The 16,675-nt window shown below is 38.4% G+C and overlaps 1 protein-coding gene across 1 annotated transcript in view; it reads left to right on the forward strand.

The window, feature by feature from the left end:
• The window catches only part of ABCA7 (ATP binding cassette subfamily A member 7), an 882,362-nt gene that overhangs the window by 835,630 nt on the left and 30,057 nt on the right, over positions 1–16,675 (forward strand). The window contains exon 47 of the mRNA XM_044053819.1: positions 6,509–6,601. Coding sequence (XP_043909754.1) covers positions 6,509–6,601 — 93 coding nt within the window. The remainder of the gene's footprint in view (positions 1–6,508; positions 6,602–16,675) is intronic.

A 16,675-nucleotide genomic window follows, 5' to 3' on the forward strand; every position in this document is an offset into this window, starting at 1 on the left:
TTTAACAACATCAAGCCCACATCTATTAAATATTTCCACAAGTTCATCGTATAATTCAGAACCATTGTCAGTATTGTTGGGGAATTTAAACACACTCAAACCTTTGGGGACAACCCCCCTCCTCAGGCATTCCCTAAGGTATTCGTTGTCTATGTTCAGAGCTTTAAATTTTGCCAACACATCAGCTAATTTATTAATATTTTCTATATGAATCACTGTTTTCCTTGTCGCCAAGGGTATAGGTATTAACATCCTGATTAAAATTAAAGTCTGTTTTGTTATTTAACCAATCAGAGAAATTTCTTCCATTTTGGATATGCATTTACATTACTAGAATTCACATTACTAGTAATAATATTACAGTCACCTCTGTTTGTTTGACTAAAAGTCCATCCATTGCTGTCATTTCCACCACTTGTATTTGTGCCATTTTCCCCTGAAAGTAGAAATAAATTAGGAGTGTCCAAAATGTTCAACGAACTCCGTCCAGCTTGTTGGTTAGTTTCTTTATCTTCACTTGAACGCCATTTTTCTCTAACAGCCACCGCTGTTTGCCCACCACCATGTAAGGCTTCCTGGTTTCCAGGTAAAGACGAGCACAGTACAGAAGCTAACCTCATACTGATTGAAGTCAGTAAATCAACGAGCTGGGAAAGCTGCCCAATGAGTTTCTCGTTTCACCAATGTCATCCCTCCTCTCCCTTGGAGACCGTGGTATAGAGTCACTGTCTTCCATTCTCCAAGAACACAAAACGACCAAAGCCAACAGAAAAGGAGAAATACAACTCCAGACCAGCAACAAATAAAAAGGTGCTGCTAGAAAACACACTCCACAAACCACGATAAATAAGTTCTTTATTCCAGGAGACACTCAGGACCACACACAAATATTAACGCTGACGATTTCAAATATGTTTTCATCCACCAAGACTTCATCAGATAACATCATTCACTTAATGCAAGTCCTTAAATACACAAAAGTTTTAAAAATCACCCAAAAGAAACTTTATATCTATTAATAACCTAAAAATTAAATAGACACACCTTATTCTAAGCATCCTCAATACATTTAATACAATACTAAGAATATGTTAAAAAAATACTCAACATTAAAAAATCACTTTATACATATTATAAAAAATATATATATATATTCTTATATATATATTCAATATTTAAACATATATAAAATAAAATTATTTCTTTCAACATTTTCAGTGCATTGCTACCCTGTGTTGGTTGGAACTGGAAATAAAAGCTTTAAAAAAGTTTAAAAAGGTTTTGGAGTTTAGCTGCCCTTAACTTCAATAATGGTGCCAGGGAAATACTCTCATTCAAGCCAGGATACCTCCCAGCATCCAACAAAACCTGCCAGTATAATTCTCGATATTCCAAACAGGTTTCCCAAGAGCCCCCCCCCCCCGCATAAATAGGAACAACTTCCAACACAAAGAATAAAAAGTTTGCTTGGGCACAATTTTGTGAATGTTTGTATAAGTCATTCTTATCATTCCTTTTACCTATATCATAAAAATGCTCATAAATGCACCTTTTCAGATATCTTTCTGTCTTCTCTACTTAAATGGCGCTACAAACTTCACATATTACTAAATAAAATAAACAACTAGTGTTACAGTTACTATAATACATGCTTTTAACAGTCCTATTCCAAGCTTTAATATACACTTGGTCAACATTAGCTAAATGCTTATACTGGGAGCATGCCCCACATCTATAGGTACCAAATCCCTTACCCCTAGATGTAGTACTCCTCATCTCAAATAATTCCTTTAGGTTGGTACCTTTTTTAAAAATAATGTTTAAAGGCTTGTTTTCCACCCCCTTAAGGTCAGTGAAAGACCTAAGTCTATTCCATTCTCGTCTGACCACATCAACCACCATATTTGAGTCACTGTTGTATTCCATTGTGAATGCCCTAGTAAATCTACTATAATTTTTCTCATCAGTGGCAAATGTAAATTCATCGCCTTTACCTAAAATGGGCATAAATCTTGCCCTCTGCTGATCTTTAACATACCTAGTGGTGTCCTCTATTAATTTAACCAGGTATCCCCTCTCCAAAAAAAGTTTTTCTAGGAAGACAAATTCTGTCAAATGTTGAATGAAATAATTTTATTTTATACGTTTAAATATTTAATTTTATATATATATATATATATATATATATATATATATATATATATATATATATATATATATATATGATATGTATATAATATGTATAAAGTGATTTTTTTAATGTTGAGTATTTTGAAGTTTTGGTTTTTAATATTTTTAACATATTCTTAGTATTGTATTGTGTATTGATGTTTAGAATAAAGTGCTTCTGTTTATTTTTTAGGTTATTAATATATATCAAGTTTCTATTGGGTGATTTTTAAAGCTTTTGTATATTTAAGGACTTGCATTAAGTGAATGTTGTTATCTGTTGAAGTCTTGGTGGACAAAAACGTATTTGAAATCGTCAGCGTTAATATTTTTGTGTGGTCCTGAGTGTTTCCTGGAATAAAGAACTTGTTTATCATGGTTTGTGGAGCGTGTTTTCTAGCAACACCTTTTTGTTTATTTGTTGCTGGTCTGGAGTTGTATTTCCCCTTTTCTGTTGGTTTTAATCAGCACAAAGAAAAAACTCTCAATACTCCAATCTCTAGCGCCTCAGCTCTACAGCCTTCCATGAGATAATGCACGCTCAAAATGCAAAATTCGTTTATACTCTACTAAATCACATCAATTATACAATTAAAAAAAGCTGTTGCTTAATAATTAACAATTAAATACCTAAATAAGGAACTTCTAGTTGCATTCTCTATTTAAACCAGCAGGTGTCATAGTACCATACTTGAAAATAAAATCTTTCTTTATACAATACATTTTGCAATAATTTCTACTGTTACATGCTCCAAAATGCAACCTTTTAGTTCTGTATAAACTCCCCCATGAACTTGATTAAAATGACATGCCAACGGACTTTCTGGTCTGTTATTTTTAATATCTCTAACGTGTTCCTGCAGCCTCTTTCTAAAAGCTCTTTTTGTCTCACCTATATAAAACAGGTTGCAGGAACATGCGAGAGCATAAATCACTCCCATAGTATTACAAGAATATTTGGCCAAAGAGGTATAGCTCACTCCGTTTATAACATCAAAAGATTTAGCTCTATAGGGGTCTATAGAACAGCCCCCACAAGCCCATGTACCAAAAAATTTTATATCAATAGTACATCCTATTTTAGGTATTGTAAAATTATTGTGAACATATCTTTTATACTTTTACCCCTCTTATAAGATGGGTACCCCATAAATGTTTTAATCCATCCACACCATTCAAAAGAGATGGCCAGAAATTGTTGTATCTTTAGGCTTTTCCTGGTTAGGGGTCACCACAGCGGAACTCTGGTCCGCTAATGATTGGCAGTAGATTTTTATGTGCCGAGTTGCCGGCCCTGGCGCACAACCTTCAACGAAGGTACGCCCATTCACGCATGTCTCCACACAGGCCAGAAATATTTAACAATTTTAACTGTCTCCAGGGTCACCAAGTTAAATGTAGTTGCAAAATAAACGTTTTGTTTCCCCCTTTATTATAATTATACCTAAAGTCCCTGGCTCCTGTATTACTGTCCTCACAATCCAGCTGACATAACCCATTTAAAGCGTGACTAATTATTTTCATGCCATATCCTCTCTGCTTAAACATATTCAAGTATTAATTTATTTTTCTAAGATTAACTGATCGTTACATAATCTACTAATTCTCAGTGTTTCTCCATATGGAAGAGAGTCTAAAATATGTGGAGGATGGCAACTACTGGCATCTAAAAAATGCCCTCCATCTTCAAATTTTCTATGGACTCTAGTTCTGATTTTACCATCACCCCCCCTCCAAAACCACATTCATAAAATTGACAAATTTGCCCCTCTGTATACCATCAAATTTAAACCAAAAGTGGTTTTGATGTAAATCACTTATAAAATCATCTAACTTGGACATGCCCCCTTACATAAAAAAGACAAATCATCTATAAACCTATAATAAAGTATAACACGCTCTTGGAAAAACTTTTAACTTATACAAAAAAAATATCTAAAAAAATCCCATCACTAAATTGGCATACATGGGAGCAAAAGGAGCTCCCATTGCCGTACCCTGAATTTGCTGGTAAATGGTTTGATTAAACTAAAAAAATGTTCAGTTAAACTAAATTTAATTAAATCAATAATATAATTAGCCATAGGGCTATCTCCAAGGAAGAATTTTAATGCCTCTAACCCTATAGAATGTGTAATGTTGATGTACAGGCTTTGTACATCTAAGGTTGCCCATTAAAAATCTTCTCCCCAGGTAATTACTTTGTCCAAAAAAATCAAACGCATCTCTTATATATGAACTAAGCTTCTCTACAAATGGAAGTAGATAAATATGTAACATATTTCCAATATTATGTGAAAATAGTTGTTAGCTGCTACAGTTGGACGTCCAGGTGGGGAAGTTAAACTTTTGTGTATTTTTGCAGACAGCAAAATTTTGCAAGAGAACAATTCTCAGTATTAAACTTAACTTTCTATATCATGTTTCGATAAAATAGCCTAATTACTACACATTCAACTGAGGATTGTTGGAGGGAGGAGGAGGATTATGTAAGAGTGAGAAAGTTTTTTTTAATACTTGTATGTAGTATGTCCAGACTTAGATGTTCCACGAATATTGTTCTGTTGTAACCATGAGGCTATTGCAGTAGTTTTGTAACTGATGCTGGATTCCTAGGTACCTAGAAATGCAATCTTCATGAATGCTGCAAGAATTTATGGTCAAAGTGCATCCTATCATCCTCCTCTTTACTGTGGCTAAGCAGTATCAGGAGGTTGGGGTTGCAATGCTATACGACATCCGAAAGCTTAGTGTGATTTCACACGCAGATGCATAATACTGTGCGCTGAACTGGAAGGCACTTGAACTTTCACTCCAGAATGTATAGCCAATGAGGAAGTGATTACTGCAGTTTAAAGAAGAAGTGGTTACTATGATGACTTCTAATGTACTGTCCTCCATTTAGGAGAAAGAAAGAAACCCCATTTAACTTTCGCCTCATTAACATTCACAGTGATTTTGTAGGCATTTGTGACAGTGATAAACAAAAAAGCATTAGCTGTTCTATTTCATAAAATATATCCGAAGTATAAAAAAAAGCTCCTGTCAAGCACTTTGATGTGGCACGATTTCTGATGGAAACCATTTAAGTATTATGGTCTGACCACAAGTGACTGTCTTTGTTTAAATGGTTTATATATTTTATATGGAGTGTGTAGTGTTATTTAAGAATCACTTCCTTTTTGTCAAATGTGTGGGTTGTCTTTTACACAGGAGTTGAATGTTTCATTTTGACCGATTTCTTTTTGGCTCAGACACCCACAGTCAATGTTGCAATATTTCCAGCTTACTGAACACTTTTTCCTGTTACTAAGCAGGTTACCTAGCAAAGTGATTTATGTATTTATTTTTGTATTGGCACTGTATGTTACAAATGAATATGTAAACTTGACAGAGTGCCTGTTACTAATGGCTATACCTCTCATCCTCTGGGCATTAAAATCTTAGCAGAGGGTTAGAAAGAGGATCACTTTCTTACTTTTCATAACAGAAAGTAATTATATACTAAACTCTGTATGGTTATTGGCTGTGAATATTTGTATGGGCTTAGTTTTTTTTAAATGGTAAGATTCCATAAAAGGTCTGATTTTATAAGGAAAATTAATAAATCTCAGAAGAGCCACTTTATATCTGAGGGCCAAAAGTTATGGCGCTTTGCCTAGGTCATAGCAGTTGAAAGATATACTAATGATTTCATTAAAGTGTGCAACAAACCTTGACATTTGACTTCAGTCTCATTGAATCATAGTACATTGCTTAATATGTAAAACAACTGCTGACAAGTTACTACAACCAGGTCTTGTTCACTGCTGACATTAGATTAACAGTTAAACCATAACACAAATGCATTTTTGTGTCAGATTAAATCTTTTTCATGTTTTTAAATTGCAAAAGTTCTCATGTGTCTGTGCAATAGTGTAAAATACTAGTTTCAGGAATGATCTTGGTCTGGTATTTTCAGTGAAGGAGCTGGGGAGGGCTCCTACTAACCTGTAAAAACATGTACAGCAGAAAGCATAGGCCTTAGTAGGAAATATTTTGGATGCCAAACAGTATGCTTCATATTCACAACCTTGTTCCATAAAGTCCGTGGTACTAGGGTCCAGGAAATGGGGGAAAAGTTGGGGGTTGCAGTTGTATAGTTCACTGAATTAACTTGCTAGTGGTCCGTGCTGCAAAAAGCCTACTGAAAATCTGTTAGAGTGGGCCCCACACCCCACAGGGCTAAACAGTGCAGATGTTGGCTTATTCTGATTGCATGGACATAACAAGGTGCAGAAAAATCCTTATGGAATCAAGTCTGAATGCCTAATTTTTTTCTTCTTTCACTACCCATCAGCATGGAAGAGTGCGAGGCCCTGTGTACAAGAATGGCCATCATGGTGAATGGAAGATTTCGCTGCCTGGGGAGTGTGCAGCACTTGAAAAACAGGTAATTAACTGACCATTTAAAAATCCTTTCTGTGTTCAATGAAAATGCGCACTTGGCATCTAAAACTGCAACATGGGCATGTTTAAACTGCGGGATTTTCTTGCATCGTATAGTGCCTAGTATTTTATATCCCTGTCACATGCCTCAAATGTTATATTTGGATATTCTGACACAGTAAATACTTGAGGAAGAACTTAGAACTTGTGTGTGTGTGAATGTAGAACAGTAAATGTATTCACCCTTACTAGCATCTGTAACAACATACTTGTATGTGTTGGAAATTTTCTCCATGGACCTTCACTGTAAATGAGTGTTCTAACCAGGTGGATTTTCCTTATTAAAACAAAGTGTGTTTGTTATTACATGTGTAGACTAAATCAGGAGCAACTGTTGATAAAAGACTTCTATGTTTAACAGAGGCAGTTCACTGTATAGTCCGTAAGATGTAGGTTATGTTTGTTTACTTATTTAGTAAGTCGGTTAGTTTTATTTGTTTATATTCCTTCTATTGACTGTCGGCCCTCAGCTCCCTCCCGGCCAAATGTTCACCTTCACCAGGGAAAGAGTTAGGAGGGACCATTATTTAGGCAGCCACCAGGGATGGTGCATATTTTTTCCTTTTTCTCCCTCCCCCTAGCTGTGCACAGTTGGCTAGGTGATAGAGAGGGGCATGCAGTGGACCATCCAGAAAGGGTGTCCCCTTATTCCTTCCAAGAGTTTTCCTTCAAATGGCCCTGCCTGTCCCCCTACATATGAGCAGAGGTCTTCCTGATCTTCCCCAGGAATATAATTCTGACCAATGTGCTCTCAAGTGTGTCTGAACCCTTTACATCCCATTGGAAGAGACAACCAAGCCACTCCCTTTCATTCCTTTCCCTCCCTACCTGGGTGCTGCATTGCTGGGACTGGTAATCAAGTCTAGGTCATCTGGATTGCAGGAAAGGCTTCATCCCTTTGCAGCATGTACCAGGCTTCAATTTTATTTATTTTGTTAACCAAGATAGTTTGACCGAGCAGGACCCGCATTCAGTAGAGGCGTGGGGATTGAAACTCAGCATGAACATATGTATACCAAATGACAACAGCAGTCTTATGGTAACGTGATGTCACAGCAGAAGAATATGAGCTGTGGTTTGAAAATACTCATAAAAAATAACATTTTGGTGAATGCAGGGAACACTATATCAGCTGTGAGCTAAGTATGCACAAACTAAAGGCACAGTTCAAAAACTATGTAACAGAAGTCAAAATCGTTAAAAATGGTTAAGAAACTTTCCAGTATTAGACATGTATAGGTTCATAGGTTCATACTAGGCTATCTGCCCTAGGGCATTTATAAGCCTAGCCAGAGTGTGTTTGGCTTTCCCCACCCATTTTAAATAAATTTTGCTATGCCTTTTTTGAGGTTAGTATACTGTGCCTCTGTCTAACAGTGACACAGAAGTGATACCTGGAGTAAACCTACAATCTCCCATCCACTCATCAAGATTCCTCTTGAAGAGAGTCAATGAGGGACTCTGCCTAACCTGGACTGGGATTTTATTCCAGAGTGAAGGGAGCCTCTGGGTTATGAATCTGTCCCTCCAGCATGTCCTATTTATTTCAGTGCTGAGGTTCAAGTCTCGAGCGTAGCTCGATGGGATTTGGATTTTCTGAGGTGCAGCATGTCCATTAATTCCGGGTTGGACATGGCTTTATACGTCAGGCACATATCGCCTCTAAGCAGGCGGTATGCCACTGAGTAGAGCTGGAGTTTCTTTAACCGGGCAGCATATGGCATCTGTTTGAGCCCTTTGATCCTCTTCGTGAGGTACTTTTGGGGTCTTTCCAGTTGCTGCAGGTGTCTGGTAAGGTACATCCCAAAAGGGGCATTGTACTCAATTATGGGCCTGATGAGGGATGAGTAAAGAGGCGCGATAACCTCTCCTGATCTAGATGTGAATCCCTTCATGATTAGGTGGGCATAATGTTTTTCTAACCACTTTGGCCATCTGGTTTTCAAATGAGAGATTGCTATCAACTTGGGTCCCCAGGTCCCTAATTACTTCTTCTGTACTTAATGGATTACCACCTATGTGGTAATTTGTGGGCACTTTGTTTTTGCCAAAGGGGATGACTATACACTTTTTGGCATTTAGCTTGAGGCCATGGCTCTGGCACCAGTTGTCTGTCTCTATGAGGCCCTTTTGGAGGATGCTTGTGTCGACTGGAGAGTCGATTATGGCACCCAATTTGCAGTCCTGTGAACTTGGTCAGCCACAGTCCTTCCATGTTGGCCTGTACCTCCAAGAAATATATACCAAACAAGAGAGGTCCCAGGACTGAGCCTTGTGGGACGCCACTTGTAACTGGTTCGGAGTCTGACATGGCTCCAGCAATTCTAACCATGTGGGTTCTGTCCTTGAGCCAGTTTGCAACCCATCTAGTGACATAGGGGTTTATATTTAAGCTGGTGAGCTTATCTATAATGCCCGAGTGGGGTATTGTATTGAAGGCTTTTGTGAGGTCCAGGTAGGCTGTGTGGACCACCTTCCCCTCATCATTGGCCTTGGTGACTGTTTCAAAGAAATCGACCAGGTTTAAGAGGCAGGATCTACCCTTAACAAAGCCGAACTGGGTAGGACCCAGTATCTGTAGGTCCCCAATATCTTTATTTATGAGGTCCGTGATGATCCTTTCCATAGCTTTGCAGACCAAGCTAGTCAGGCTTATGGGGCGATAGTTTCCAGGATCCATTGAGGCACCACCTTTGTGGAGAGGGACCACTGTTGCTGTACACCACTCTTTGGGTACATATCCTATAGTAAGGCTGAGATTGAACAGTAGTTTTATGTTTGGGTTTAGCTGCTCTTGGAGTTCATGTAGGACGCAGCCCGGGACACCGTCTGGTCCCATTGATGCTGTGTTTTTTGCTTTGGAGATGGCGGCTCTTACCTGAGCATCTGAGATGTCAGGGGGGCAGCACTCTGCTGGGATAGATATTTGCCCTTTTGGTGGGGAGGGGGAGGAGTTTGCACTGAACCTGTCAGCTAGGATGTTGGCAATGTCTGTGGGTTCGGTGTATTTTTTGTCATTTTGGACTAATTATGAGCATATCTGGGAATTTCCACCCAGGTTCCTAACATAACTAAAGAAAGCCTTGTGATTATCCTTAGTGTCCTGTGCAATTTTTCTCTCGAAGCTGGCCTTAGATGATTTTATGAGTGACCATAGTTTTTTGCTAATACTGATCAGAGATGCCTTCCCTTTTTGGGATTTTGCTCTATCATGTAGTAGCTTCCTCCTGTTGTATAGTTTGTTTATGGCTGGGGTCCACCAGACAGGACATCTGTCTTTGGAGGATTGGGTCTTGGTTTTATTCAGGATTGCATGATCCATGCATTCCTGAAGGTGTTCATAGAATGTGTTTATAAAGGATTCTGTGGTCTGGGCCGTATTTTCCACAGGCCCAGGGGCTTTGAAGGATTCCACCTCAGTTTTGAGGAGTGTGAAATTTGCTTTAGAGAAGTTTTTCACTGTGGTTTTCTGGGCAGGGGGTGGGGTTGGGATGTGAATATCCAGTGAGATTAGTTTATGGTCTGATCTTACCAGTGAGGGATACACTTCTGGTCTGGAGCATAGGGTCCCCATGTTGGTGATGGTCAGGTCCAGTATGTTTTCCCCTCTTGTGGGAGTGGTAACAAGTTGTTCCATAGCATTTAAGGTAATAATAACCAAAGTACAATGAAATATCTCCCATTGGTAAGCTATGGGTAAATGTTAGTGAAAAGAAGGTGCACACTAGTTGATATTCCCAATTTTCCAAGTGAGATCCTAACTTGTAGAAATCAAATGGAGTTTGTGATATTGATGTAGGAAAATAAATAACATTCTTTGGATTCTGTTGTGGATCACAGGACTAATGGTGAGTTGATATGGCAGTGACTGTGCAAGACAGCTTAGTGGAAGACGCTGACAATGCAGTCTCTAAGAAAGTGCCTTGGGAACAACTTTTATCAGCAGTAGAGAAAGTCCATCCCAAACTGAATAATTACATTGTGGCAGCAGAAAGAAATACCAAAATAGTTGATATATTGAATTCACATGTTTGCATGGCACACCTCTCAACTGTACAGATTTTTGCAGAATGTCCGAATTTTTTCCTCATGTTTTTGGTCCATTTTTCATAAAATAGTGGTTTTCTAGTAAATCACTGGCAAATTATTGAAGATTTAAGCCAGTAAATAATGACAAACATTCAAGTTTCAGACTTCATATCCTTCAGAAAAATCATGATAATGCAAAACTTGCTGTTCTATCTACTTTCTAAGTCTGTAAGAGCAATATTTAAAAATTGTCCCTGTTTTTGGTCTTTTGTTCCCCCCATGGCTTTGTCCAAATCTCTGACTCTGAGGTATGTTCGTGCCACTGAGAAATTGCAATGTAAAAGTAAGAAGTTTGAAAGAAGATTGTGTGCATTTATTATCTGAAAGTGAACTGATCGAAAAGAAGCAAACAGACCATGAGTGAGAACAGGAATTGATGGGAAAACATGCATGTTGTAGGAATGCCTGAAAAGGAGAAAGTGTGACATACATACAGAAGAAATTGACAAGCTGGCCTGGGTTGTATAAAATGCCAATACCAAAGAGCTCTGGATGACTAAGTTTGCAGATCAAATCATTGAATCCCCTAATGACTTAGTCATCTGACCTGCAGGAAGGTTTGTCTCAAACAAGTAACTGGTGCCATAATCATGGATTGAAACTAAATGCCAAAAAATGCATTATTGTATCCTTTGGGAAGTCATCTATCCCAGGGAGCTTACCACATTGACAATACACCCCAAAGAGTTGACCCAGTTGTTTGGGAATTGGGTACTTATGTAGACGGTGACATAACTTTTGGCCAACATGTGTATATTGTTGTAAGAAAGTCCTTCTATATTGCACAGTTTATGAAAAAAGGACTGTCTAGATCTGGGGATGTCATTGTCCCTCTTTACTTAGCCCTCCTTAGGATAATCATTGAATATAATGCCCGCTTTGGCATGCATCTGTCAAGACAAGTTCAAAAAAACAGAATACCCACAGCGATACCTTACTAAAAGGATACAAGGCCTAAACAATACATCTTGCATAGACAGACTCAAAGCCTTGTCACAATACTTGGTATCCTAAGGACTGCTAAGAGATGATTTGTATCTGGTGTACAGGGCATCCTGTGACCCAATACTGATGGACCTACTGCACATCAGCAAGCCAAATGACATCAGAAATACTCAGTCCAGGGATCTATACCTCTTGTGGAACATCAGGAGAATTATTTGGAGGGACAAGTATATCTTGCAGAGGATACCACTGCTCTGGAACCGACACTCCCTCTCCATGTAAAACAAAGCTCATCCTTGTCCATATTCAATTACAACTTGGATCTGTGGATGGGTAATAGAAAATTTACCCCCAGAACTTCCCCTCTGTGCTACTAATGGACAGTTAAAGCTCATAAATGTGTTATCCCTCTCAATGATTTCCTCAAATTATCTGGTACAGCGGTAGCATTGCCTCACAGCAAGAGTTTCTCCTGTTCGATTCTCAGCTGGAGTGCCTTCTGTGTGGAGTCTGCATGTCCTCCCCACGGTTGAGTGGCCTCCGAAAGACATGTGTGAATTGGCGTGCCTTCGCTGAAGGTTGGGCGTCAGGCTGGCAACTTGGCACCATAAAAATCTACTGCAAATCATTAGCGGACTGGAGTTCCGCTGTCGTGACCCCTAACTGGGAAAAGCCGAAAAGACCAACATCTGTGGTATAATGCAACTTGTTTTTAATAGAGGTAATATGGGATGGATAAGGCCAATCTAACACCAAACATGTAAATTCATGTGCCAAAATGGACATTGGCTAAGTTTAAGCTAGTCCTTCCCTATAAAGCCATGGACCTATGAAAAGGTGCATTAACTTTTTTCTCACAGTCTGGCATTTGCTGCTTGATAGAAAAGCTATGTCTTGGTTTGTTTTGAAATGTATGAACTTAAAAAAACTGATTTATTCACTGTTGCTGAAGGCTGGTGAACTCTAAAAGAACAAGGTGAAATGTGTGTTTTTAAGAGAGACTGCTGTGCCTTGACTGTATGTGAGGAAGAGCAGTTTAGGGCACCCATGCCCAATTGTAGACTGGGAAAGCTGAAGCTCAGAATGTTGGATCAGTGACATTCTGATTCTTCCCTTAAAGGTCTAAGGCTTGGACTCGCAGGAAGCTTTGAGTGCCATTCATGAATGTGCACCACATCAGGGATGCTTGGTTCTTTTTCTGCTGCTGCCTGCAGAAGAAATGATGAATGAGGCTATAACATCAACATACTATGTGGACGGTGTCCTGGGGAGTAGAGCAGCACCATCTCATGTGATCTGTGAGTTTGAAAGAATTTAGTAGTTTCAAGAATCTGACACTGCTATAGCAAAAGGCTGCTCCCAGTGTAGTAAAACAGATTTGATGGTAAGGAAACTTTTTATGCCATGCATATGATGCTGTACTAGAGGGAATACCTTATCATAAATGTTTTGTGACATTCCTTTTTGAGTAGTATTACTTAGTGGTACAGTAAAATGTTTCTGAATAATTTAAATTAATTACTAGTTCTCGTTCAGAGAGTATATGGATGGTGATGGTTTCTACCTATTCTTAGTGATCTACTGGAAGTACTGGGACACCTCACTGAGCAACTGCATTGGGTACATGCCTCTGGAAAAATTGTACTTTTCAATTTTTTTTTTTTACTTAAAAAGTGGTCACATATGTAACAGGAATGACTGGTGTGAAAATACAGTATTTCACTAGAGCCATAACATGCTGTGGTGCATAAAGTAAGTAATAAAGTATGATGGAACACACCTTTAACCTATAACCTGCCCAATCATAATTATCTCCCATTTTTACCAGTTTGCTTGCTTTTCCACACCTCCAGCTGCAGCCTAAGGTCCCTTCAAGTCTCTAGGCACACACTTAAAACTCCAAGTAAAAAAAACTCCACTGCACAGGCCATAGTTTTTCAGTCCTTGTTCCTCAGCTGTGGGAGTAGCTCCCAAACATTCTAAAAGAAATTAACTTGTGCAGTAAATTTCTAATACAGCTCAGAAAATGCCTGTTAACAGAAGCAAAGTATATCGGATTTCAATGGTAGAATAAATTATCCCTGTACATCCCACAAACGCACTTTAACCTCTCTTCTGTTAAACTCCTAGTTAAGCAGATGCATATTTGTTCCATTACCTTTCCTGTCTTTCGATTCTCAGCTAGAGCGTCTTCTGTGTGGAGACATGCGTGAATGGTCGTACCTTCATTGAAGGTTGTGCATCAGAGCTGGCAACTCGGCATGTAAAAATCTACTGCCAATCATTAGCGGACCGGAGTTCCGCTGTGGCGACCCCTAACTGTGAAAAGCCGAAAGACACGACATAGCAACCTTTCCTGTCTTTACAGCTTCTGCTGTTATTCCCTTGTTCTCATGCCATTCTCCATTCCTACCTTGTCCTTCATAAGCTACTTTCATAATAATAACTGAATTAAGTTGTCTAAGTAGCTGTAAATACTGTTGTTCTCCAACTCTAATTCCAAGCAGCAAACCCTTTACTTTTTTGGCACTCGACATTCCCCGTTTCCCTGCTTCTCCCTCTGTCCTACTCTGCCATCTCACACCAGTGCTAGAAATATCTATCCCAAAGTTTTTACAATGTGAATTCATACTTTTCAGTATTCAATATTTACTGCCCTGTATTTGGATTATACTGAAGCTCATATTAAAGACAACATTGATATGTTGCATGGTGTAACAAAATGTAAACATACATTTTACACTGTATACATTTTTTTCAAGTCTGAGCCTGAAAATAGTCTATCCCAGTTAAATCAAAATAAGAGAATTATTTCTGAACACTGTGCCTTAGTGCTGGAGGATGTGTTAATCAATGATGATGCTGTTATGTGGGACTGAAACGGTTTATTGTATCAACTTGAGTTTTGAGTTGCATTTAATACTGTCTGCTTACCTCCAGGCACATCTTTGCAAGAGGTTTTCAAAGTAATGAGGGAATTGTTAGCATTTTGGTAAGTCTTGACCTTGTTGCTAGGGGACTGTAATAAGTAGCAGATGTATCTGATGTTTGATGTGGCCGGGTTCCCTAATTAGGGAGAGATGTGGGAAATTTACGCTAACGTATTGGGTCAAACTGATGTTTTGACTGATAGACTTGAGATTTCGCAGACCACCTACCATTCAAGCAGCTGGAGATTTCCATCCAAAATATATGTTAATGCTGAACATGTGTATTTGGTTAGAGGGGTGAAGACCCATCCTACTGTAATTTTAGACCATACACTGTTAAAATGTAATCTGCCTGCCTTGGTGTCATCCTGTTTGGAGAAGCATTAGCATATTCTGATTTATTTAAGCCAGGACTTTTTGTAGATTGGCACGGATAGATGGTATAGAGCAGTTTGTCTGAATAGGGCAAGGTCATTGTCTGGGATAATTTCAAACTAGAAGCAAAGAAGGAGGTGAGGAAGTCATGAAGTCTACAAATGAATTATGGTACAAGGGTCAGGATAATTTAAGGAATAAGAATCACACTTATAAAGTTGGAGAATAGTTTTTATGATAGAGAATTTGTTGTGTAAATTGAAGTATAGATGGTGACTTAAGAAATGGTGGTTGTACCAAGTAAAAATGTTTTACATGGATCAAGTTTCCTGACTGCCAGAAACCCCTAACAGTTGGGTGAAGACTACAGAGGAGTTGATTATTGTAGGCATGTGCTGTAGGAATGGGGATGTCTTTAACAGTGATCTGGTGGTGATAGCAGACATATTTCATTTTTTTAAATAAGAAACACCTTTATTAAATGATCAGTTATGACATAGGCAGTCATACATTTATACAAATGAAAACTAACCATATTGACACAATTCCAGTTGCAAACATTTTACATCACAAGCCATACTGACACAGTTCTAGCTGCAAACTTTATACATCACTTGTAATTTGCCCATTCATTGTCACTCAAACATTATATAGCTCATTCAAATCCTGCCTTCTTATAAAACTCACTCCTCCCTTGTTTGTATTGTTCCCACAATTCCCATTTTGCCTTATGTAATTTGCACTTACCCTTTTCTAAATATCCCAATTCCAGTTGTTTTATCTTTGTTGCTTTATTCACTACTTCTAATACAGTTGATTTAGGTTTTGATTGACATTTTCTAGTAAATGCTTTTTTGGCAGCCATCATAATTAGACCCAGCAAGACCTTACTATGTCTAGGCAATTCCAATTCTGTATCATAGCTCAGAAAAATAATTTCCCCTTGTTACACCAAACTGCTCACACAGTATCTCTGAAAGAGTAGTCTGCAGGGAATCCTTAAAGTCATATATTTTGGGTTTATTGTGAAAATTTGTGTAGAGCTCAGACTGAGGTTCAGGATTATATATGAGGACTGGAACTGAACATTACCATGTAAGACACAGTTGCCTTGATGAATCCTTTTAATACAGGGCAAAGATTTGGAGGTGCTGCAGACTTTAGGTAAAACTGGATGTAGTAATGTCATATCTACAGAGTTACAGAGAAGTAATAAGGAGAAAACGATTCTGTACTTAAATTGCTTAATCAGGTGTTTGCAACTAAAGAGGTACCCCTTTCTTGGAAACAAGTGGTGGGTGCAGTTTACTTTGCATTCCCTGAATAGAATCATTTCTGTTTTAAATCATGACTGTTGATTATTTTGTCTGTCCTGGCTGATCGAAGTTTTATAAGCCTAAAAAATAGTGAATGGTCGGTGTTTTTGGAGGAAGGTAGATGTCTGATAATATGTTGAAGACTGGGATACATATAAAGATGGCCGACTTAGAGCAGAAGACCTGATGGTGATTTTAATACTTGGGTTCAATAATTAATTTAAATGATTATGGCAGTCTGTGTCTTTGTTCAGCTAGTGAAAATGGAGGCTGGATTGTCTCTATCTTTTTAATTGTCTTGGGAGACCTTGTCAATTGTTTTCACTTTTTCACGTCTCATCGTAATTAGATACAGCCTGCTTT

Source organism: Protopterus annectens, chromosome 13.part0 (genome assembly GCF_019279795.1).
Source record: "Protopterus annectens isolate FY-2018-M chromosome 13.part0, PAN1.0, whole genome shotgun sequence".
Taxonomy (NCBI): domain Eukaryota; kingdom Metazoa; phylum Chordata; order Ceratodontiformes; family Protopteridae; genus Protopterus; species Protopterus annectens.